The sequence below is a fragment of the Ruditapes philippinarum genome, unplaced genomic scaffold, assembly GCF_026571515.1.
Source record: "Ruditapes philippinarum isolate M1 unplaced genomic scaffold, ASM2657151v2 ctg133_1_1_1_1, whole genome shotgun sequence".
In the NCBI taxonomy this organism is placed as follows: domain Eukaryota; kingdom Metazoa; phylum Mollusca; class Bivalvia; order Venerida; family Veneridae; genus Ruditapes; species Ruditapes philippinarum.
Window position 1 is genome coordinate 40,784 of NW_026864453.1, and position 26,837 is coordinate 67,620.

Here is a 26,837-nt window from a genome sequence, read left to right on the forward strand (position 1 = left end):
TCTTTTTGCAATAAATGATTTCACCAGAACTTCTGATAACGTAAAATATAAAGTTTAATATATTAATTATGAGTTCACAAATCTTTTTTCTTGCAAAATATTATAATTAGTTTTGTTTACAATCAACACCAAATTACTTCATATTAAACAAGAGGCAGAAAGTTACATATTGAAATAAAGAAGTAATAATATATTTAATTTAAACCTTGTTAAACACAAATCAAAACTTCAGAATTTCTTAATTAGAATTTTGCAATAAAGCAATAGAGTGAAAAAGTATTAAATTAAATGAAGCTGAAATAGTTAAATGAGAGTGCCACACTATTCTTAAATTGAAATAAAATTACAAAGATGACACAAAATAATGCAAGAATTAGCAAAAGTCGCAGCAAAGTTAAATAGAAATGCAAAATATTAATACATTAAAGTTCAAATTTCTGCCTATGTTATATTTATTATTGCTAAATTGATTAAAAAAAATAAAATTTACATTTATTTAAAGTATGCAAAGTATCACATCACACAATACTTATATAAATAAATCTTTACTGGAAATTCTGTAAGATAGAATAATTATACTGTGTTTTAAGATAACTACATTTATGTAAAGTTATAAACTATCTAAAAACTGTTCTAAATTCATCTAATATATTACTATAATTTACTATCTAAATGGAGAGTTACATTTTAAATAAGTATCTAATTATATCTAAAAAAATCTACTCTTAGGTAGGCCCGAAGTTTTTGTTTCTTTTGTTTTTGTTTTTTATTAAAAAAAAGTTCATCAAATTGCTATTCTAAAATACTTTAAAACAGAAATAGAAAAACAATTTGGAGACATTAGCTAGTCTCATAAATAATAAAAAGAAAGTGTTTAAAGTGAAAATTTTCATGAAAATCATAAGTTCATAAATTTATCTTTACTTTTCTTTTTACAGAACAAAAAAAAAATAAGATAATAAATATTCAAAAAAAAAATTGCTTTATTTCCCATCCCAATACATGTATTTGCTTAAAGAGATATTATACCACTCCCCTTTCATAATTTACAGTTACACACAAAAAAGTTTGTATCATGTATTTTCATTGGATAATCACAATTTTTATATTATCTATATACATGACTGCTGCAAATTTATTTCCTTTTTAAATTGAAATGGCTGAAAGGTTTACACATACTTTTAGTAATCCTAGTAATTCAATTGTCATAGTAATCCTAGTAATTCAATTGTCATAGTAATCCTAGTAATTCAATTGTCATAGTAATCCTAGTAATTCAATTGTCATAGTAATCCTAGTAATTCAATTGTCATTCACTGTTTCGGTTCAAACCCTGTCAGGAGCAAGCTGATGTTTCCTTCAGCAAGAATTTTAACACACACTGTTCAGTTTTAATTGGTTCCAAGAATGGATTCAAAGAGTATGTCTATAAGCTTATAGCTTTCAGCATTAAAAACAAGTGATGACATGGCTGAGTGGTTAACGGGTCAGACAGGTCAGACTACTAGTAGTAATCTAAGAAATGCTATCCACATAGGTTCAAACCCTGTCAACTGCCAGCCACTGTTTCCTTGAGCAAGAAACTTTAGACTTATTGCTCAGTACTGGTTAAGGTTTCAGGAACAGATATAAAAGTGTATCTTTAAGCTATAAGCTTCCTGCACAATAGAACTAAAATAGTTTCTGTATAAATATAAACATAATAATACAAGCAACATCATTATAAAAGTAATACAGTACAACCTGTGTAGAGGAAACACCCCTTGGAAGACAATTGTTTTGGTTGTTGTTGGAAGGTTAAATTTATTTTGGAGTTACTTTCTTAGCGATAAATTGTTCTTGTTATTATAAAGAGGTAATTATTCTCTACAAAAGGGCCACTCTTCAAAGGTTGCACTGTGATATTGCAACAGGAAGATGAGTAAAAGGCTTTCCTCCACCAGATCCGAGTCACAATTTGCTTTTAGAAAAACCATTTTGGGATAGAAACATTTCATGTGAGTCACAATTTGCTTTTAGAAAAACCATTTTGGGATAGAAACATTTCATCTAACCATAGTGAACACTATAAAACTAAGTCTTAAAACTATAACACTATTACTAACCCATCACAACTGGGAAAGGGATTTGTGAGCATGCATAGTAACTTACCATTCCCATAATTTTTGCTGTACTCTAAATAAAGCAAAGAGGGAGAGAGCTTTATACAAATATGTCATGCTATGTTGGTTCACACACTGCCTACACACACACACGCACGCACACTACTAAAAGGTAGCTACTTTTCAAAGAGATATAGTTGTTAAAGAAATAATTTCCGAAGATATTTATCAATATTTGAATGGTAATGGCAATATGCTCATTGCATCAAATATGTAGCCAGGGCAGCCTATGCACAATTGCACATCTGTGAAGTTGAACAAGACCTTACAATACTGCATGTTTGTAAATTGGTTTCTTTCAGTGGACCATCTTGTGACATTAAAATTTTTTATCTGTGTAAAAAGCCACTGCAATTTTTCAATGGGCCTTTCGCTTTAAATTTTTGTTGTTCAAAGTTCTAAGTACTTAAAAAAATTTATCTTGAAAAATGAATCATATCACTGTTAAGCAATCTTCAAAACAGCATCCCGAGAGCTATTTATAGCTAACCAGTGATGTTTGTTTCTAAAAATAGAAGATAGGGAAACAAATCCACTTTACTAATTTACATATAGAGAGTGGACTAGTTGATTAGAGGTATCAATGTTTCCTTATTGTTTATGTATTTTATCGACAGCAATTTCAAATTCCTATCTTAATTGTTTTGATCGGACAATAATATAAAATAATTTATCTAAAAAAAACATATTTAACCTTTAGAAAGGCTGAAGGCCACTTTAAAGTAGTTTTTAATTATAATCAAACAAAGCAAAACAATGTGCAGTATTGTAAAGTCTTTGAATTAACATGTTATTTAGTTCTCTGCTAAACTGGCCAATGCCTGAACTATTTTTAAAGATCCTATAAAATTCATTTCTATTCTTAAACCTTATTTCAAAACTGGCTTTAAATAAACCCCATATGTCTGATTTTCTGTGACATTACAATTCACTTTCTATATATTTTAAAGTGAACCATTACTTGCATTCAATATCAATGCTTTTTCACTTATTCATGCAAAACATTTTTTTTTCAAATCCTCTGTCATGTGTCTGTAAAATTAAATAAAATACAAAGGATCTTTTCTAACTCTTGGATATCAAACTTCTAAATTCACACATAAAAACTGCTAAATATGTAATACACATGCAACATATAAGCTTTACAAACATTTTGTTCTTCCTGATATTAAAAAGTTAACGGTCACAATTAATATCTCACAATAATGGAATATTGTTATGCAACAGAAAATAAAAAATCTTTTTTCTGGGTTAAAAATAAGCCCAATCAGCTGAACAGAAACCAATAGATTTGACATTATCAAGGACTTCCTTATCCATACATCAAGGTAATGACAGGATCACTAAGTTTTTATGTGACTACAATGATATTTTTACCTGCTGTTTGATGTCAGGTTAGAATTTAGACTGGTCCCCTGTGATTTTTCAATGGCTGACACCCAGCGCAATCTCTTCTTTGATCTGGAATCATCTGATTCACTGGAAGATTGGAAATAAACACTTGAAAATAAAGGCTTACAGAGATTCATGCCATGTTTTTTTTTTATTATATCTGTATTTTGTCCAAAACATTTTTACTTATTTAAGTTCAAACATAATATTTTTCTACTTGATAATGCTAAGAATATTAAGTGGTTGTTTGACACTCCAATCTGTTTCCTGAAACTAACCAACACTGCTGCCAAAATTTAATGAGGGAACATGGTCATGATCAAATAGGGCTTAAACCCACTGTCCCTACTAGGTTGAGATGCAGGCATATCTAACCACTATGCCAATTCTGAGCTACTCCTTCACAATTTTTGCATGTGAGTGTGTGCATTTGCATTTTCATGACAATCAAATTTGACAGGAATTATAAAACCTGTAGTGCAAAACACCAGCAATGAAAAAATAATTTGATTTCTGATGTGAGATCACCATTCTATTGATTTTAACTAACAACAACAATTGGAACCCAGTTTGAAATTTCACCAGAGAAATGTTCTTCATTTACTTCTCACTTTTTCTTAATCTATACTTTAAACAGCATATTTGCCTAATATTTATCATAATTTACACTGTTTCAAAACTTACTTTAAGTTCAAAAAGTAAATGTTTGTAAAAGGAGGAATTTTAAATTGTTTTCACATGCCATGGAAGTCCTATTAATTTTTTTGTTAATATTCAGTTAGCATGAATAAAAATACGCCCAAAATGTTTCCCTAATTTACGTACCATCTAATTTTCATTTGATAAATAATTTAAGATAAAATTTTAAACAAATTGTCATGTGACATGATGTATCTAGACTGTAACATCATGATTCAACAAAATTTTACCCCCTGTGAACTCTTAAAAACCATTTTCTCAATCTTTACAAAATTTAAAATGTTATACTCAAAGCAGAACAAAAAAGTTTATGCACAGTTATAGAAAAATACATAAACAGCTTCAGTGAACCGTGGCTCTTAGGTTGCTGACCTCATTGCATGTCTTCTTTTATGAGCTAAAACAGTCAGGTTTAACCCCACAAGCAAGATTGTGTCCAAAATGAAGCATACAGAGGGTCACCAGTAACCTTCCATAAGAAAATCTTATTAAGTTGCTATCACTACTCTTTCAGCATTTATTTAATAGAATCTCGTAGTCAAAATAAAGATTAAAATCATTGATATTGTTGAACAAGCAAAAATCTTCTGAGTTATAAGTGAAATCTGTGTCGCACATTTCATAATATATATTTTTTATCATTCTTTTTGGAGTGGTGTACTGGTTGGAGAGATAACTCCGACATTAAATAACTATTTATTTTAATATCTTTTTTATTTTTGTGTATATTTTAAATTTTTACCCACCTAAACAAACCTTTATAATCATATGCAAATTTCCTTTCTTGAAATGGAAACTGGTACTTCCTTAAGGTCCTGAATAAGGTATCTGAAACATGGTCTTTTTAACCCTGGACAGTAGATAAAGTCGACACTTTAATTTTAAAGTAAATACTAGCTTGAAAATTAGAACTAATCATTTATTTTTACATTTTATACGCTTTATCTATGCCTTATTGATAATTTAACAAATTTTTAAAGAAATTTTCCCAAGTCACTACCCTGTGTTCAAGACAATTCTAACTACCGTCTGGAAGTTAAGTAAAATGAACGTTTTGTGGCCGTTTTTGTAACAAAAAATTGTGGTCAACATAAACACATTTAAAAGTTTACCAAATTTAAAAAATCTTATCACAGTCTGTCCTTCTCCTTTATTACTAGGTGACCATGTCCTTGTTTGTTGACAAGAAAAGATAAATTGAAAAATTAAACCTAGTGTCGGGTTTATCTACGTGTCGGAGTTATCTCTTCAACCAGTATGTATAATTGCAACAGCAACTATTTTGACATAATTACAAACTTGCTCATTATAGTCATTAATTTAGGCATGTTTGATTAATTGTCATTGATAGAAACATGTTCATAGCTCATTGTTGACACAAAAATTGACAGATCTGTAAAAAGATTATACTTGGAAATTTTATTTTTATTTTATTATTTAGTACAATGAGTGACAAAATTCAAATGGTGCATGACATTTTGACAAGACATTATGTTATAGATGATAGGGGTATCTGTAGCTGAGTGGTTAAAGGTGTTGTCTCTGACTTCAATCCCCTCAGCACTGTGGGTTCGAATCCCACCAAGGACTTCGGATTCCATGATATAGGGAAGTTATTAAGCTAGCTTAAGTAGCATTGTTGGTTCTACTTGGGTGTCCTGAAATCAAGCACGGATGGGCACCAAATGTCTTCCTCTAACAGTCAAGCCAAAAAGTTGCCTTATGACCATTTCAGTGTTAGTGTGACTTAAAAACCAATAAAACAAGCAATTATCATAGTATTGCAAGCAATCCATAAGTCCCCTACCGGTAAGAGCCCAAGCAACATTCTAAAGGGCCATTGGCCATTCACTTATGTTCCTATTTTAAGTAAATTTGTTGAAAAAGTTCTTTAAAAGTGATCACAGGAAACAGTTTTTATGTACAGACAGACGGACTGAAGGACACTCTAAAGTTATTTTTTAAACATCCCTGTTATCAAAATATAACATTTTTAAAATCCTACCATGATTGAAGAAGTTGGAGTAAAAATTACCAATTTCTCAAAAAAAAGTCTAAGTTCAAAAGGGGCATAATTCTGGAAATAGTCTTAGTAGAGTATTGAAGAATAAGAAACATTTATATGAAGTTTGAAGTAGATACATTCAGAAAAAGAAGTTATTAAAAAAAAAATGTTTTTTTCATGAAAATTTTAAGTTCAAGGGAGGTAATTCTGATAAATTTTGCGCTAGAGTTGTAAACCTTGTCACATATGATGTGGTTGATGACAAGCAACTTATATTTAAAGTTTGAAGAAAATACCTTAAGAAATAAAGAACTTATAGTGAAAAAACTTAAAAACTAGAATCAGAAATCTTAAAATTCAGTCTATTTGTTGCCATAGCAACCAGAATTTTCAACATAGGAAGATAAGAAAAGGATGTTCATTATTTCCATACTGCCATCTACCCATATGTCAAGTTTCATAAACATATTTTCAGTACTTTTTGTGTTATCACTGGATCCAGGTTATGTGTAAAATTTGCCATATTTTCAGTCTATTTGTTGCCATAGCAACAAGAATTTTCAACATAGGAAGAAAAGAAAAAGACGTGCATAATCTCCATACTGCCATCTATCCATATATCAAGTTTCATAAAAATATTTTCAGTACTTTTTGCGTTATCCCGGGATCCAGGTTATGTGTAAAATTTGCCATATTTTCAGTCTATTTGTTGCCATAGCAACCAGAATTTTCAACATAGGAATAAAAAAAAAAGACGTGCATAATCTCCATACTGCCATCCATCCATATATCAAGTTTCATTAAAATATTTTCAGTACTTTTTGCGTTATCGCGGGATCCAGTTTTGTGGACGGACGGACTGACGGACGGACAGACGGACTGACGGACAGAGACAGACGGATGGAGGGTAAACCTAAAGTCCCCTCCGGTAAACCGGTAGGGGACTAAAAAAGTTGAAATTAGGTCAACTGCATCAGTTTAATTAGGTCATAAATTAAGATTACCTTGTGTCCCTAGAAGTTCGCCTTTGGTTAATAGATGTTGCTGAAACAGTTAATAATAAAATGTTAGTAAATACAATTATAATTACATGGGAATATACAATGAATACATAACTATTATATGTCAATATATTATAAAGAATGTATACAATATTTATACACTGAATAATTGATACAAAGAAAGAACTTAGAATTCATGAAATATATAAGTTTTATATTTTTATATCTCATAATTATGTGGTTTTCAAAAAACAGGAGTTAATAAAGAACCTATATTTTATGGTGTTTTTTTTTAGTGCAGCCTCTGTTTTTCATGATACCCAGCAAATTTCAAGCCAATAACTACATTTTCTTTAAATAAAGGAATTCTTAGTCCTGATCAGGGAACAATTGACAAATATCTCTCAATGATTGGCAGAACTGTACAATAGTACTTTGATTTACTTTGCTACAGTTCTGCCACAGTACTGAATAACATAGAAGGCAATTTTCGCTTTGTGCAACACTATTGATAAATACTTTATTAGTTCTCACACTCAAATAATTAAGGACAAACATCTTTGTGTAAAAAAGGACAGAATGAATTAAGTCATTCAAAAAATTAGAAATGAAGGCCATAAAAATAAACCTTCACAGTGACTTATGTCCAGTGGTACCCTGGGCTGGTCGTACTGATCAGGGGAAGTAAATTAAGACAAATAAATAATTTTTGTAACAACTTAATGTTAATGTCACTCTCTATTTCCTAGTAACAAGGGTCACAACTCTTATGGAATACAAATAACAAAATCATAAAATAATCTGGTTTAACTTATACAAACAATAACATACTAATAAAAAAAGAGATATTGAAATAAATAAGCATATCTATAAGGAGGAAGTTATCTCTTAACATGCAAGTTAATTAAAAGGGAAGTAACCTACCTTCAGTACCAACAGGCAAGTCATCTTCTGTGTCATCAGTTGTTCCCCTTGAAAAAACTTCCATTCTTCTGTTCCTGGAAGAAGAATATAAGAAACACTTTATTAAGAAATTTGAAGAATGTTTAGTGATTTAAAATAAGGTTACTGGTAACAGTTTGTTTCCAAAGGGATCTGACAACTTTTTCACATAAAGAGGTTTAGGTTCAAAAGGGGCCATACATGCTCTTATAAAGTTCAAAGACCTAGATATATCAATTTTTTTTTCCAGTCTGATCTAAACCCTGTAGCTGCTGATATGTACAAACTTGATTTCTTTTAACTTGCCTTTGACACAAGCATGGCACTTAAAACGACTCTATAAAGATACTTTGGTTGTTCATGCACTTCAATTATTTTTGACAGTGCCATAATCTGATAATAGAGATCAGCGCTAAATTAATATAACACCAGACTTGCCTTGCTCTTTAGGGATTTTAGAAACAAATAAATTAATTTTAATAGCCAGCAAGAAACAAATATATTAATCTGAATGACCAACAGAAGTACAGATGCATGGACTAACAGTAGGCTGGCCTGGTTCAGGTTTTTAAATGGTAAAACATTATACTTTACAGGCTTACAGTGCTGTGTCAATTATAACTAACCAAAGGATTTGAAAGGTATATTATTCCCATAAAAACACACAAGTATCATAAAACAGCCAAAATAATAGTAAAACAATATTTATAATTAACTTATAGAGAAATAAATTATCTGCAGGTCAAGTACAATTTCATATCATTTGCGAAATTGGCCATGTGATACAACAAGGTTTAGTCAACTTGTCAATGCTTGCAAAACAACAACTGATTATATGTGATACTAGTAAGTGTTTCGTCACTATGATAGCAATAAAGATTTGACACTTATATAGACATTATGATAACCAAGTTCAAAGGCAGTAATTTGCCCAGGTGCTTTTGCAATGAAAAATTGCAAAAAAACTTAAAATTCTTACATATTCTATAGCACACCTAGTCAATATAAAGACTTAATTCATTGCCTCTTTTGTGTACTTTTTAAACAATCATGTCCAATAAAAAGATTAAAATTAATTTCTAAACAGGTAAAAAAAGTTGATTAACAAGAGCCCGGTTTCAGCCGGGTGATGCTCCCCGAATAGGTTTTGGACACAGGAAAGTACACCTCTTGTAGTTTCAGAGTTATGTCCGTGGAAAAAGTTCGAAGTGCAATAATTCCAAAATTAGGCAAGGCAGAGTTAGAGTTCTTTGTGATGCACTTCTAATCAATGTGATCTATCAACCTACAAAGTTTCTTGATGATATCTCTTATGATTTCCGAGTTATGTCCTGGACAATTCAAAAAGTAAAAATAAACAAAGGGCAATAACTCCAGAATTAGGCAAGGTAGAGTTATGATTCTTGTGCACTGCACATCTACCCATTGAGATTTATCTACCTAAAAAGTTTCATGTTGATATCTCTTATAGTTTTACAGCTATGTCCTGGACAAGATTTTTCTAAAAGGGGAGATTATTCAAAAATAAGGCTTAACAGAGTTATGGTTCTTTTGCACTGCAACTTTACTCAATGAGATCTATCTACCTACAATGTTTCATGTTGATATCTCTTATAGTTTTAGAGTTATGCCCCGGACAAGATTTTTCTATAAGGGGAGATAATTCAAAAACCAGGCAAAATAGAGTTATGGTTCTTTGACACTGCACTCCCCCTCGATGTCCTCTACCACCGCATGAAGTTTCAACAAATTATCTCCAAGGGTTTTCAAGTTATGTTCCGGACAAAGTTCAAGTTCAAAGTGTTAAAATTAACAAAGGGCAATAACTCCAAAATTAGGATGAAAAGAGTTATTGTTCTTATGCACTGCACATCAACCCATTGAGATCTATTCACCTACAAAGTTTCATGTTGATATCTCTTATAGTTTTAGAGTTATGCCCCGGACAAGATTTTTCTATAAGGGGAGATAATTCAAAAACCGGGCAAAATAGAGTTATGGTTCTTTGACACTGCACTCCCCCTCGATGCCCTCTACCACTGTATGAAGTTTCAACAAATTATCTCCAAGGGTTTTCAAGTTATGTTCCGGACAAAGTTCAAAGTATTAAAATTAACAAAGGGCAATAACTCCAAAATTAGGATGAAAAGAGTTATTGTTCTTATGCACTGCACATCTACCCATTGAGATCTATTCACCTACAAAGTTTCATGTTGATATCTCTTATAGTTTTAGAGTTATGCCCCGGACAAGATTTTTCTATAAGGGGAGATAATTCAAAAACCGGGCAAAATAGAGTTATGGTTCTTTGACACTGCACTCCCCCTCGATGCCCTCTACCACTGTATGAAGTTTCAACAAATTATCTCCAAGGGTTTTCAAGTTATGTTCCGGACAAAGTTCAAAGTATTAAAATTAACAAAGGGCAATAACTCCAAAATTAGGATGAAAAGAGTTATTGTTCTTATGCACTGCACATCTACCCATTGAGATCTATTCACCTACAAAGTTTCATGTTGATATCTCTTATAGTTTTAGAGTTATGCCCCGGACAAGATTTTTCTATAAGGGGAGATAATTCAAAAACCGGGCAAAATAGAGTTACGGTTCTTTGACACTGCACTCCCCCTCGATGCCCTCTACCACTGTATGAAGTTTCACCAAATTATCGCCAAGGGTTTTCAAGTTATGCTCCGGACAAGACAACGGACAGACAGACGGAGGGACAGACAGACGGACAGACGGACAAGGCGCCGACTATATGCTCCCCCGAAATTTTTCGGGGAGCATAAAAATCATTAATAGCCCCTCAGTCAAATAATCTTGATATTGACCTCACTGACTTCAAACCTATATGTCCCTGCTATATAACATATGTTTAATATTCATATTGGTCAATACATTATAATCTCAATGCAGTAAGGATTCCTATTTAATTATAATATTATGTATATAAAGAGTTAACCCAGGAATATACTCCTTAAAAGAGTAGTACCAGTATATTTTTTGAAATTTTCCCTAAAATAATGGAATGGTTAAGTCCAGATTGAAAAACGGACAAGTCCATTTAATATATTTAGGGTGGTAAGGGTTGAATAATAATACAATTGGAGCACATGATTTAACAAACAGTATGTCAATAAGTTTGCACCACAAATCATTTCCTGATACATCTGTATACAGAAAGATAACAATAACAATTATTCTTAGAAGTCAGTTTCTAATGAGTTGATTTAGCCTTCACCACTAAATTATAAATAAAATTAATTTGTCCTTGCTGTATATAATTTGATACTGTACATCAATATATAAAATTGAAGTTGTTTGTGTATTAATCTAATTAACCTGCTGAATATCTTAAAATATTTTTATTTATTTTTTTTTTTTTTTTAATTTTTGAAACATCAAGATGAAAAATTTTCAAGTTGATTAAACAACGGTACGGAGCCTAGTAATGACAGCAATGTTATGTAGACTCGGGCCAGGCTCTTATGATACTGATGACAAAAGTTAATCACTTTCAATTCCAAAAAGGTATTTATCTCCAGCTAGGGTGACAATATTGCAACATTGTCCAACTGTACTATTAGGTCCCGCATATGTCATATCAAGGCTCAGCTCAGGCAATAAACCAGTTACTTATTACCGTCTGCAATTAGACTCACAAGTGAATATATATTCACATTAGGAAGTGTGGTTTGTTTTTGTTTGTTTTTTTTTGTTAATTTCTAAAATCTACAATTTAATTATATATTTCTATCTAACAGACATTATAATAACTGCATTAAAGTACAAAATTTGTACCTAAAGTTTATAGAAAGGAATATCATTTAGCATCTAAAATATTATATTCAGATTGAAAAGTTTGAACCATTCTCCTAGGACAAATAAATAAGAAGGCATCAAATGAAAGATAGAATTAGTACCTAAATGCAGTGATTAATTTACTATTATACTTAATATGATATACAAAAAGACAATTATGTTGTAAACCAAAAGCAAACATGACCTCTACTTGTATTACACCCCTGTATTTAAATATCTTGCATGAATATGAAATAACCCACCTACTCAGATATCATCTTCCAAGTTAAAAATTCCAATATCACTGTGCCAGATTAATATACCAACTTTTTTTTCTCTTCAAAATAGGTCATTTTATTTGCTTTCAATATTAATTGATGTCTTCAGGTGCCAATCTATAGAAGAGAGGATCTCTTTTTTACACTTTAATAATACTACTACATGTTCATTCATATAAAATTCTGCATTATTTGATTATTAAGCTATCATGCCAAAATCAATATAGATTTGAGAACTCTCTATTTCTTCTCACATTCCTTTTTTTTGTCATGCATTCACAAACATTTTTACCACTCATTCATTCCTTATTCAAAAAAAAATGTGAAAAATGTCCAGCTTCAAAAAAGAACAAACCGCAAATTTATTTTATCACCACCAAAAAATTGTCCAGACTTAGACCACTAAATTTATGACACTTTGGACCTAAACCACAAAATTTGTTGTCAAGATGAACACACTTGTTGAACTTTAACAGTTACATCAAAGTCTTGTTTATCATTTGCCTTTTATATATATAAAAAAATCCTAACAGGATGTTGTCATTAAACCAGGATTTCGGCCAATATTTCATAATTATATAAAATAAAAAAACAGGGGCCATAACTCTTCCATAACTGATTAAATCATTAAATCCCCACAGTATAGTGCCAGAATTTGATGATAATCATTCTGAGAAAGTTGTTGGGTTTGAAATCCTTTGTAAAAATATAAAAGTTGAGCAGGGAGAAATTGTTAACCCCCAGACAACTGGAACCAGCTGTCCAACTGACCTGCCCAATCGTCTGACCAGTGCCCATATAATGCACATTTACTTTCCTAATAGCCCTGAGTTTTCCAGTGGTAAAAAGTGCTATAAAAATCACAATAACAGATTGAATCATGCTCAGCACTTTCATGACAGAAACCTATCCAGCTGGCTTTAACTGAATGGTGTTTCAACTTATGTTGCTATGTGGCTGAAATAATGCATAAAGGGACACCAACTTCAAGACGTTCTTACCACTCAAGCTGAGAAGTGGTCATATAATCTTAACAGTGTACCAGAAGATGTAAATAATACCCGAACCAGAATAAAAATGTGAATTAAGTCTATATCCTATAATGTTTTTACCTTTATTCCATTAACATTTAAATTTTTAGCCACAAAGAATGTAATATCCCAGATCTAGCTGTAAATTATATGTAACTTTCAGTTATATAACATGATTGTGTTCAATTGTTTATAACTTAAAACTTGGAGAATTAAGGTTAGAAAAAAAATTCTTCTCTTTCCAAGAATCTGCAGTTTGCATTTCAGCTAAGCAATCAAGGCTTGTGAAGTTTCCGCTGAAGTCAAGCTATGTTGTTTCTGTAACTTTATATAATTAGTTTAAACAAATAAAAATTCCTCGATCTGTGGCAGGATGTTGAAATTCTAGTAAAATAATAAATGAAATACAATGCAGGAAGCATTTAAGCATCTCTTCTTATATAATTTAAGGGAGCATGACCAGTCTGTCAAATTATAATAATACCACTTTTATAAGTCAGGCAAATATGATTCGACAGTCTTTTCTTAACAACATCCGTATGGTTTATATAATAATACAACTGTAGTCTGGTAAATGACTAGACGAGAATGATGTAATTTCTTTATTCATGTACTTTAAAAAATAAAGAGTTATATACAAATTAACAAGCTCAGGCTGGCTATTGTTAATTTTGATTTTGGCCTTGTATCACACAAAGTCATACTGGTTCAGATCATGCTCTGTGCATGCAGTAACAACTATTAGTGCTCTTTCTGACTTAAACATGGTCCACTCTAACAGAATTCTACATCAAAATTTTCAGCTAAAATAATTTATAATGTATGATACTAAGCTGTCAGTTATTAAGCAGACTCGGGAATCATCTATGTCAATCTTTTAATTTGAACAAGATTGTTCATCATATTTAGGGATAATTTCAAAATATGCACTGATCTACTGAACGGTGAACTTCAGTGCCGACCATGACCAAGATGGCACTATTAAATAAATGTGCTGACTGATAACTTATATCCCTGTCTGCACTTGGGTCACATTGGTGGATCCTGTAGCCATGACAGGCTTATGTCAGCAGGCGAAGTTTTTTGTCATCTTCCTTCATAAAAGTATAATTATCATTCTAAGAAATGCTCAGTACTTTATAATTGTTAACCCATTACTTCATGAGCATTTTGTTAAAAAATGGCTGTTTTCATTGAAAAGTCACCCGTTACAAGTTCAAATTGCTATAATACTATAAAAACTGCTTCAACACTAATCAAACTTGGCACAAATGTTGACTGGACCATTGCCCTTGCAACAACATGCTCAGGCTTAAATTTTCTGTTACCATGGCAACGAGGGGACATCTCAAAATTGCCAAAAATCACTATTTTGCGTTGATTTTTTCCATCAAAATTGATTTCAAAGTGCTGCAACTTTTCAATGGATTGAGATAGAGTCAAATGCTTTTCAGCGTTGGTTACACGTTACCTTATGATCAATCTGGGGTCATTTACAGCCTCTCACAAGTCCAAAATTTTCTTGGCGATGAGGGGGACTCCGCCCCCCTTCAAACCCCCCAAACAGAAGGGGGCACATCCCCCTTCTGGGGGGCCGCGCCGAAAAAGAGGTCACTTTTTTTAACAACATTTCTCAAAACAAAAACAAGTGTTTGGGGCCTCAATAAGGCATTTTTTCATCATTTGAGACAATAAAAGGGGGGGTGAAAAAGGCGTTAAAAGGCGTGTATATGAAGTAATGGGTTAACTGACAATTGATTGATATATGAAAAATTGAATATTGATCCAGCAATCTAAAACAAAAATCACTGATAAATAATGGAACATTGATAAATACACAAATGATTTCTCTGAAGTTGATTATATAATCTATTTTAACACATAACTTACATGCTTATGTTATCTTAATAATCTTATCATAAAACATATAATACACTTCAGTTATTTATATTTCATCTCTATGTAATATCAATATTATGATAATTTTTACATTGGTTTACCTATTTCTCCGATACCAACAATTCACCACATAACAAAGTACGAAATATCAATATAAAATCCGAAAATTTATCCGAAAAATCATTTGAGAGTAAAATCCATTATAGTTTTATACAGTATATGTACACATAGTGCAACAATCTTTCAATGTTTGCTTAATATAACATCTTAAATGTCTCACTTTAAACTTTTTGATGTTATAAAATGTAGAAGTTCAAACAGTGTCGAGAGGCGAAAGTTTATAAACTTACAACGTATCAAATGGTTGCCAAAATAGCTAACCTTTCATCCAAATATATCAAAAATTTCGAATTCACCACCCACTACTTTTTTCCACTGTATATGTATAGATTTCATATAAAACCGCAAAATTGAAAAATCGTGAATTTATTACTAAAATGACTGTAAATTTTAAGGACACGCCCACGTCAATGGTTTAGAGTTAAATCACCTCGGATACCCATATGTAAATAATGTCAACTTTTTGGTGGAGTTTTATTCAGGTTATAAATGGATAAATTTGTTCATATTATCATAATTTACGACTGTCAAATGAAGTGAAGATACCTAGTTTTAGAAATACCATTGTTCTCTGAGAGCAACTTCAAGAGGTTCTAGAGATAACATGTAGACAAAAGACTTATAATCAAGCTGGGTGGACACAGTACTGACCAAGTGGCTCATAATTTAATAAATAAAAGTTTTGACAATCATGTAAATTGACAAAGTAACCCTGCATTAATGATGCAAATTGCCATTTTTCAATGATGAAGCAAAAAAAATAGAGCAACAGCAATGTGCAAGGCTATGGCAACAGCAGTAACATGCAGGGCAACAGTAATGTGCAAGGCAATGGCAATAGCAATGGCAACGAAAACGCCTGATGACCGTAACAACAACTCCTTTTTTTTTCTTATGAAAAAAAAAACTAAGCTAAAAATGATCAGAAGCAAAAATCAACTCTGTTGCAATTTCAGCATAGTTTTTCAATTAAATTTAGCACAAATCAAATAATATAAGACCTGCTGAAGAGAATTATGAGAGAGATATATCCTTTTTAAAAATCAAATTTTAAAACCTTTAACAATAACATATAAACTGTAGACTTTATTTACTTAAACAGGGTCACTTTTCAGTAGAGTACCTTTACATAATTTATGTCAATAAATTCATACACCTCTTAATAAAGATAACTTTTATGACCTTTAATCTGTTTAGAAATATTTATATAGACCGATCAAAGAAAATCTAAGTGAAGACAATAGAATTTCTCAAACATTACAGGCAATGTACAATAATAGAACTCAGGTACAGATCTAACAACTGACTGAAAACAAATTAAGTGATCACCAGTTTCATTCTCGGCTACTTAAAAATAAATATTATCTATAATAGATCTAGATATACTGTCTTTTTAAAACTGCCTCTAAAAACCAAGGGTCAATGTAAAGCACTTTGTTTCTTACATGCTAAGACTGCAGGTTGTTTTCTTCTAGAATGAAGAAATTTCATATCAGTTTTTTTTTTTAAAAAGAAGGAATTTAAATAGCTTAACCTTAATATATCTTTAAATATCTTAAATGAAGCTGTTCATCTGTTGAAATCTTGACAAAACTGTTTGTTATTTTTAGGGGATATTTCAAAAATATGTACCCATTGAATAGCTAACAGTGCAGACCATTATCAAACAGCATGGAAGAGCCGGCTGATCTAAGAGTCTGCAAAAGTGGCATGGATAATTATATTTGGTTGTGGCAGCACACTATTAAGGTTAAACAGTCTTTTAGACAGAGGAAATCAATGGTGACTTATAAATGATATATATATAATATGTAAAATAAATAGATGACACATTAGTTAAACTGCATGCATGCTGCATCTATATTGAACGTAACCTTAAGGTATTTAGTTGTTTTTTTAACTAAAAGGAAATTATGGAATAACTATCAATCAAAACAAGTTACAGTCAAATGGGTGCTTGACAAAACTGTAAATAGAATGCCTATTATAATATAGGCAGGAAAAAAGGTTTAAGCCTTGGTGAACTAAGTTGACCTTTGCCAACATACATACATAAATATTTAAAATAACTATTTGTATTGATAGTGTATTCTTAGTTCAAGACAATTATAAAAGTCAAGGCCCCAAATACAAGCTTCTATTTTAGTAAATTAATTATCAACACCTTACAATATTAAACATTGTGGTATAAAAAATGTAGTTTATTATGTACAAAAAATATAATTGAAATACTGCCAGGGAAAGAATATTATAGGTAAAAAAGATGCATCATACCTGAAACATAGTATTCGCAGTTTAAACCTGACAGTTAATCCAACAATTAATAAATGAGCAGAAAGTTAAAGAAGTTACATAAAGAAAACAGCTGGAGACTACCTTCCTGCTTCAGTTAAAATACTTTGGCTTAATTTTAAATAAATGTAGATAAAAAAAAAGTTTCAGACAAAATTACAGTGAGGTAAGCTGCAGGGTAAATGATGTGTGCATCTTTTATATAATGCAGCACCTCATTGCAATGATTGATTAAGTGACTGATTGATCAACACCTTGCCAATACCGGAGTATAATTATGTCACTTATAAAACCTAAAGAAAATATTGAGCATCTTTTAGATCATTGGTGATGAGAGGGACATTAAGCTTTAAAAAGTCTTAAAGGTTCTTTCAGTCTCTTCAAGTATTTTTTTCTGCCAAAATAACTGCCTGAACTTAATGGAGGATAACCAATGCATTTTCAGTATCACATCTTTAACAATATTGTAAAATGTAATACAATCATAATCAGAATTTTATGTGCATATCTATAAAGTTAAGATTCTCCTTTAATCCAACAATTACATTTTTTACCAGCTGGAACTAAAAGTGATTTACCTTTGCCACCAGTATAGAGCCAGGTCAGCCTGCCACATGCATGCAGTCTGACCACGGTGGTGTATGGTGTATATTGTTGTCACCGCAATTTATAATGAAGTATTTTGTAACTGAAATCCCTTCAACCTTAAATGGACTGGTCCAAATTCAAACCTGTGCAAATCCACTATACAAATTCTGCATTAAAAGGCATTACATTACAATATTAATCCAACTTTATAAAGGAATTACTTTTTAAGGATAACCAAGGTCAACTAAGGACATAATTATAGATGTTAAAATTCTGTTAAACACAGAGTCAAATGCAATTCTTTATAAAATGCTCAGAAAATGATGACAAAATAAAAGTGGATATTTCATTCTCTAGACTATACAAAATTTTATACATAATAATGGTCTACCACATTAGCAAAGCAATTGTAGTGATAATGCAAATATTAACAGTACCTTAACATCCCTGGTCTTATTTTTTCCTATTCATCAATGTATTGTTAATTATACTCAGTCACTATTGACCACTCTATATTGACCTCATAGTGTAGATAAACAAATTGACAATGTAATTTAAGATATGAGTGAGAAATATAAATACATAATGTACACTGATATTGATACAGGACCTGCTACTTTTCAATTTCCTGTCACAATTAAAAGTAATCCATTCAATTCCTGCCATACTTTCATTCAAATAAACTGTCATTTTCAAATTGTTACCTCATGTTTGATCTTCTAAGTGTGACCTTGACTTTGTATGCAGAGACCTGAATTTTGTGCAGGACACACTGTCTCACAATGGTGACCATTTGTGCCAAGGTATTTTACAATTATCTCATTGCATGTATAAGTTTTGCTCTGGTAAAGTGTTTTCCTTTGATCTCATAGTGTGACCTAACTCTTAAATCTAGATACCTATAGGTATCATGTGGTGCAATGCAAAGTTTCATGGTTGTGAACATTAATTTTGCTTTAAATAAAATTTAAATACTTCCATGGATGTAGAAAATATGCTGCTGTAAATCTAGTATTAAGTTGTACCAATTCAAGAAAAAGTAGGCCTTCACACATTAAGATTAGCTTGTACTTCTGAGTTTTAATTGGTGTTGTACTTCAAAATCCTACTGTCTGCAGTGGGTGCCACACAACAGAGATAATCTCATAATGTGACTTATTTCAACATAAAGGTCCCCAAACTATGATATAAAAGGGTGTTTATACATGCATTGTGTTATATTAATACTTTGATGAGAAACATATCTATGGATGCTCATTACTTGACTTTTAATCATATCTGTTCATAAGGTAGACAGTCATGTTAACCAAAGACAATTTAAAGACAATTTCCTATCCTAACAGCTCATCCTAATACAATGTACATGTTTACCAAACAAACAATCCACCTAAAAACATACACACAAACAAACCAAAAACATAAACTGTTAAAACAAATCGCATGTACATAATATTACATGTTACAGATCACATGTGTATGATCACATGTGCATGTATCAAGAAATAAGAAGTGGGTTGGTAATAAAGTCAGCGAAAGTAGGTCTCCCATAAAAGTACTTTATTACTAAAATATCTTACTCAGTGAAGCAGAAATTTTATCATCAATGTATTTTCTTTTTCAAATTATTCAAAATCAGTCATGTTTACAGACATTTTTTTGTAATATATGAAATAATATAATGTTTTTTATAGTCTCGGATCACTACACATGCCAATTTATAAAGAAATCCTGTGGATTGAGTTTCTCTAAGCTCCCTTTTCATTACAGCTTTTTCAGCCTCACAAAAATCCCTAATCCATTTTCTACTTTTAATATAGACCAATTCAAGAGATCAAACAATTTGACTATTTAACATTTTTTGTTCTAATACTAGTATACAACTAAGGGAGGCAACTCCTATGAAAATACATTTTAATCTATACTGAATGTACATTTCTAATCCAAGGGAGGTAATTCCTATTTCAATCTAGGAAAGGTTACGAAATTTCCCCCTTGAAAACTTGATTAACAAGAGCTGTCGGTAGGACAGCAACGCTCGACTATTCTTAGTGCTTGATAGTAAAAAAAATGCTTGATACAGTTACCTCCTCCTGTTTACAGGTTGGGGTCATGATGGTGAGCAAGTGTGCAAAGTTTCAAAGCCATATGTCAATGGACTTTGAAAATATTTGAACTATTACAAAAACTTTAACGTAAATTCTAAGTCGAAAAAGGGGCATAATTCTGTCAAAATGCTTGATAGAGTTACCTCCTCCTGTTTACAGGTTGGGGTCATGATGTTGAACAAGTGTGCAAAGTTTCAAAGCCATATGTCAATGGACTTGAAAATATTTGAACTATTACAAAAACTTTAACGTAAATTCTAAGTCAAAAAAGGGGCATAATTCTGTCAAAATGCTTGATAGAGTTACCTCCTCTTGTCTACAGGTTGGGGTCATGATGGTGAACAAGTGTGCAAAGTTTCAAAGCCATATGTCAATGGACTTTGAAAATATTTGAACTATTACAAAAACTTTAACGTAAATTCTAAGTCGAAAAAGGGGCATAATTCTGTCAAAATGCTTGATAGAGTTACCTCTTCTTGTCTACATGTTGGGGTCATGATGGTGAACGAGTGTGCAAAGTTTCAAAGCCATATGTCAATGGACTTTGACAATATTTGAACTATTACAAAAACTTTAACGTAAATTCTAAGTCGAAAAAGGGGCATAATTCTGTCAAAATGCTTGATAGAGTTACCTCCTCCTGTTTACAGGTTGGGGTCATGATGGTAAACAAGTGTGCAAAGTTTCAAAGCCATATGTCAATGGACTTTGAAAATATTTGAACTATTACAAAAAACTTTAACGTAAATTCTAAGTCGAAAAAGGGGCATAATTCTGTCAAAATGCTTGATAGAGTTACCTCCTCCTGTCTACAGGTTGGGTCATGATGGTGAACAAGTGTGCAAAGTTTCAAAGCCATATGTCAATGGACTTTGAAAATATTTGAACTATTACAAAAACTTTAACGTAAATTCTAAGTCGAAAAAGGGGCATAATTCTGTCAAAATGCTTGATAGAGTTACCTCCTCCTGTCTACAGGTTGGGGTCATGATGGTGAACAAGTGTGCAAAGTTTCAAAGCCATATGTCTATGGACTTTGAAAATATTTGAACTATTACAAAAACTTTAACATAAGTGGTTACGCCGACGCCGACGCTCGGGTGACTGCAATAGCTCTACTTATTCTTATCGAATAGTCAAGCTAAAAATCCAGACTGCAACAGACTCTTTCAAGCACACAATATCTGGGAATTTTAAATCAATCTGTTATTTCTTCCTTAAAGCATTTTTCAAATAATTTTGCACCCAAGTGCATTATTGTATTTTGAAGTAATCTGCATGCAAAATCTGTTTTTCTAATTTGCTTCAATGGCCCTCTCTGTAAATGGCAGAAAAGCCTGCAAATGACAGGTCATGCAAAGAAAATATTAATATGTCAGTAAAACAGAGAAGTGCTTTTAGTCTGAATATGATAAAATTGATAAAGAGTTATTTATGTTTCTATCGAGTTCTACATTATATTCCCTATCTTACTCTTAGATGCATCAATTTTGTATAAAATGGAGATTTTCTTGCTTTGTATTTAGAATGAACCAAGATCACATTATTGCCAACCACCAAAAGAGTAAATCTCTTAAACTACCCGATTTTGTAAACCCTTACCACCCTAAATATCTTTAATGGACTTGTCCATCTTTCAATATGGATTACACTATTAATTTTCTTTAGGGAAAATTTCAAAAATATGTATTGACTGAAAATCACACAGTGCAGACCATGATCAAACAGCAAAGATATGCAAGCTGATCTTGGTCTGCACTGGTTACATGAGTGCAATTGATAGCAGCCAGCAGTCTAAGGTTTAAGCTGACCTAGGAATAAGTCAACTAGGTGCCCATGATGACATTACAACATAACAAGCTTACCTTTCTTCTTCTTCATTTGACTGAACATTCTGATTTTCTTTTCCCAATATTAAACTGGCATCTACAAGGAAAAATTAAGTAAATGTACATTTATGCTCATTAAATTAAAAGAGAAGTACAATTACTGGATCCAATTAGTGCCATCTTCAACAAAACCATTAAAAGTACATGTATGTTGATTTATAAAACCTTACAAGGCTTACAGGTTTCAGATTAGGCCCTGAGTCAGAGACAGATTTTATTTTAGACAGCACTTTTTCCAAGCAAAGTTACAAAAACTTTATTGAATGTTTCTCTTTGCCTTTAAAAATCTTAAAATCCACATTCATTTCGAATTCATACTCATCTTTTAAAATGATTCTTTTTAATAACCTCTACCTGCATTTTTAAACATCATATAAACAGAATTATACATAAATTTGTTTTATAAATTCAGTAATGTGCACTCTTATAGAACAAACAAGAGCTGTCCGTAAGACAGCGCGCTCGACTTTTTTATTGCTTGCCAATAAAAAAAGTTTTTGCAGTAAAAGGCAATACAAGAATCTCTGTATTTTTAAAGTGAACAATGGCCATGAGCATTAAGATATTTAGTGAAGAATTATTTTACTGAATTGTGTGATACCCTTGAACACTGCAGCAAAGTTTGAAATGTTTAAGTCAAAGAGGGCTGGTAAGAAAAAAAAAAAAACTGAGTTGAGCCTTAAATAAATTTAATAGTATTAAACCCACTTTGAGAGAATAAGGTATTTTTACGTCACTCAGAACACCTTGGTAAATGACATAATAACATAATTTTTCAAGAAATCTATGCCAAGGAAGCAGTATATTTTTGTACAATCAGCATAATATATAGATTTGACTTTGTATGTGAAAGTATTATAGTTACCTTATAATACAAGTAATAGATTTACCCATATTCAATGTATTTTCTAAGTCAAAAGGGGCATAATTCTGTCAAAAACCTTGACAGAGTTTATGTCCTCTTGTCTGTTGATGAAGGTCGTGATGGTAAACAAGTATGGTCAGTTTCAAAGCAATACCTCCAATGTTTTTGAAATAAAGTGAGGGGGTACAAAAAACTTTAACCAAGCTCAAAAACACTTTCTTTTGTCAAAAAAGGGGCCCTAATTTGTCAAAAACCTTGAAGAGTTTTTCTCTTTTTCTGAGATGGGGGTTTGATGGGAAAAGTTTTGGTTTTCAAAACCAACTTTTAATACCCCGAAAATAAAGTGGGGGGGTACGAAAAACTTAACCAAGGTGTGACGCCAACGCCGACGCCGACGCCGACGCCGGGGCGAGTAGGATAGCTCCCCTTTTCATAGAAAAGTCGAGCTAATAAAAGGAACATTCTTTACAAATAGTGATAAAAGTACATCTCTCATTAATCAATAGTTCATGGTCAAAATGAAGCTGGAAACCAATAAATGAATAAGCTTATTTTGTCTATTTGAGTTATCTATTAATACATTGAAAGACCAGGAACTGGAGTATACTAAACATGAAAAGTTTTCTGCTTGTTGGGTGTAATTGCTATAGCTGGCAAACTGTCTTGTACAAAAAAAAACCTGCATAATCAAATTTTCATATGTTCGTTTCTCAAGAGTTTAAATGAAGTGTTCCTGATAATTCAAAGTGAATGGAATAAATCAATTCCTTATAAAATTTGATAATGCTCTTTTTATCAAGTGGGTAACAGTTACTAAGCAACCATTTTGTAGTTGCATATCTGATTTTCATGATTATTCATACACATTAATCTTTGAAATTTTATTACTTAGGTATTGATTCTTATCTTAAAGCGAACAAGCATTCTGTTGATTACAGGATTGGTTTTGAATAGCTTTATACCCTTTAAGATAATGGAAAGACTTTCAATTGACTGTACCTTCATGTTTTGCTGTTATATCATCCACATTTCCATTCCTGTCTACTTCTGTACCATTGCAATGCTTACTTGCATTGACCTTACCACTTTTCTCTTCAAGGACCTTTCTTACAGTCATATTATCTCCTTCAGAATCTGCACTCATTCCTACCTTACATATGTCAGTAGAGTCATTATGTTCAAAACTTTCTAATTCTTTCTTATCACTCTCAGTTAATCCACTATCAGTGCATCCTTTAGACTGAAGGTCTGGTAAACTGTATAAAGAAATTTCTTTACCCTTTTGTACACATGAAAATCCACAAGAGTTATGGCACAGAATGCGAGACTTTATGTTGGTGTTGTTTGTTAAGTTAGGAAGTCTTTTCCGATAACAATCTATTTTCGACTTCACAAAATCCCTTCCTCTTACTAAAACATTTTTTGCCTTGCTTAATTTTGATTTAGGCTCTTCATCAAACTCTAATTTCTGGAAGTCTTCACAAGTTACAAAGTTATCGCAGCTGTCAAGTTGAAAAGAACGTGCTGAAAAGAATGTCCCGCTAGTTTCAGCTGTATAAAAACTTGCTTTGGAAGATAAAGTTGTACTTCTACTACTTGAAAATCGTTCCTCAGACAATATTCTAGGTGTCCATGTCAAAGTTTTCTTGATTCTCTTCACCACCGGTGTTCCAATCCCTGAACAAGTATTATCCAAAGAATAAAATGACTCAAAAGCAGAAATATCACTCTCTGTCTCGTCTTTAACCATAGACTGTGTCTGAAAATACTTCAGAATCTTCACTTCATTATTGCACTGTTCAGAACTTTTATCTGTCACCTTATCTACACAAATAGGAGATTCTTTTTCAGCAGTTTCAAGTTCAAGCTTATTATCAGTATTACCACCACTGTCCTTTTCAACTTTTTCAGCAGAATCTGCACTTTCTTTACCAGTTTTACAACAACTACCTATGCAATTTTTATCATCTGTGTTATTTTCAGTACCATTAAGTAAATCACTCTCTGAATACTGCGTACACAGATAATCTCCTTCTTCATCAGATATTGTATTAATAGAGGTAGAATCAATATTCACATCTAAACTATCACCAAGAAAGTTTTCATCAGATCCTGTTCTCTTTAATGAATTTAATACATAGCCACTTGAACACACAAAATCTTTCTTGCTTCCTTCATAATTGACTTCAGAGCCTTCTTCAGTTATTGTAGGAGCAAGGTGAAATATTACTGCTGTACTTTTAGTTTCATTAATATAATCAGAAACGTTTGTAAACAGCTCAGAGTTATTGGTGTTAGTCTTATTGCCACAATTTATTTCAACAGTTAAGTCCTTTGGTAAAGCTTCTCCCTGATCTGAAGAAGTAGTAGCTAACTCTCTGACCTTACCATCAGATGTAGTTTTGCATTGCTTCTTTTTTCTATTTATTTCTCCACAAACTACTTCTTCATCAGTTAACTCTTGAGAACAATATTTGGTTGAAGTGTGTTTTGAATTTATCTTATTGCTTTGATTGCAGGAATATTCAGATCCAATTTTATCAGTATTTATTTCATCACCACCTGAAAGAGCCTGACCAATCACAGCAGTATCTGTCTCTTTATCAGCCTCAGATAAATCCTCACTAAAGGAAAAGTACTGGGAAAGTTTTGGGGATAATGAGGGGGAAGACAAGGGGGAGTTTTTACTCCTATCTCTTTTCACATATTTGTTTTCAGCAGATTCGTTTACAACTATTGCTGAGTCTGCAGTTTTGTTACATTGCTTGTATGGTGAATCACATTGTCGAGGATCTGTGACCTTGTCTTCTTGAATGGTAAGTGTCTCTGATTTATCTGTAAAAGAAATTAAAATAAGGTAACTCAATTAAGAAAAAGCAGGTAATAGTAAATACGAGGCTGTAATAAAACCAATACAATATATAATTTAATTATAAGATTTTTTTTCTGCAATTTCTGTCACTATTCAGATTTGCTTAAAAGTTATAAGTATCAATTTGTAAAAAAAATATCTGAAGTAAATTAAAAATAACACAATGTATTAGATATAAAAGAATAAGTTTAATTAAATAATGCTTATTAAAATATAATAATTTCATAAACATTTTGGGTTTTTCTACATTTTGTTCTAGCTGATCAGTGGGTACAACTACAGTTACAGCTACGAAAGTAAGCACAACAGTTTGACTAATCTATTGTGTATGACAAAGCAGCGTGGAGCTGTAAAAGTTTGTTTGTACCGGCAGATTAGATATAACATCTATTGAAAAACAATATTGCTGTGCACATTTATCTGTTAACCTACATTAAAGTCCAAATTATATTCCTATAAAATGTTTAAAATTTTTCGTCTCATTCAGGATTAGGTTGAGCTGTAGAATAAATGAAACAGCAAGACATCAGACAACAGTTATCCACATAGTTACACTATGTATGCCACAATTCTAAATATAAACACCACAGTGACAAAACAAATTTTACACTTCACAGGAGCTCTACAAAAAATAAGCAAATCTAAGTACACCAGTAACATCATAGAATAAGATATGAATAAAATTGTAGCCAACACAGCATGCTAAATTAAATATTAAATGCAAAATTTATACATGTACCTATTTGATTAAATCATGTTGAGGACATTATATTGTACTACTGGGATCGACATTAGGCCGTGTCTACACCTATTCAAGTTTCTTACATGTCACATTTAGATAAGCTAAATAAATGGCCCTTTCAACATTTTTTCAGGCACAATTTTTACTGAAA

At 31.8% G+C, this 26,837-nt stretch overlaps 1 protein-coding gene across 3 annotated transcripts in view; it reads right to left on the minus strand.

Moving 5' to 3' along the window:
• LOC132725635 (uncharacterized) overlaps positions 1–26,837 on the minus strand; it is a 77,995-nt gene that overhangs the window by 40,062 nt on the left and 11,096 nt on the right. The window contains exons 2-7 of one of the 3 annotated variants that reach the window (XM_060710809.1): positions 24,072–25,907; positions 22,189–22,244; positions 8,184–8,259; positions 7,263–7,302; positions 3,540–3,641; positions 2,152–2,175 (exon numbers count right to left, since the gene is read on the minus strand). In XM_060710809.1, the coding sequence (XP_060566792.1) occupies positions 2,152–2,175; positions 3,540–3,641; positions 7,263–7,302; positions 8,184–8,259; positions 22,189–22,244; positions 24,072–25,907 (2,134 nt within the window). Of the gene's footprint in view, positions 1–2,151; positions 2,176–3,539; positions 3,642–7,262; positions 7,303–8,183; positions 8,260–22,183; positions 22,245–24,071; positions 25,908–26,837 lie in introns of all 3 variants that reach the window. The other 2 variants (XM_060710808.1, XM_060710810.1) reach the window with 2 other exon arrangements.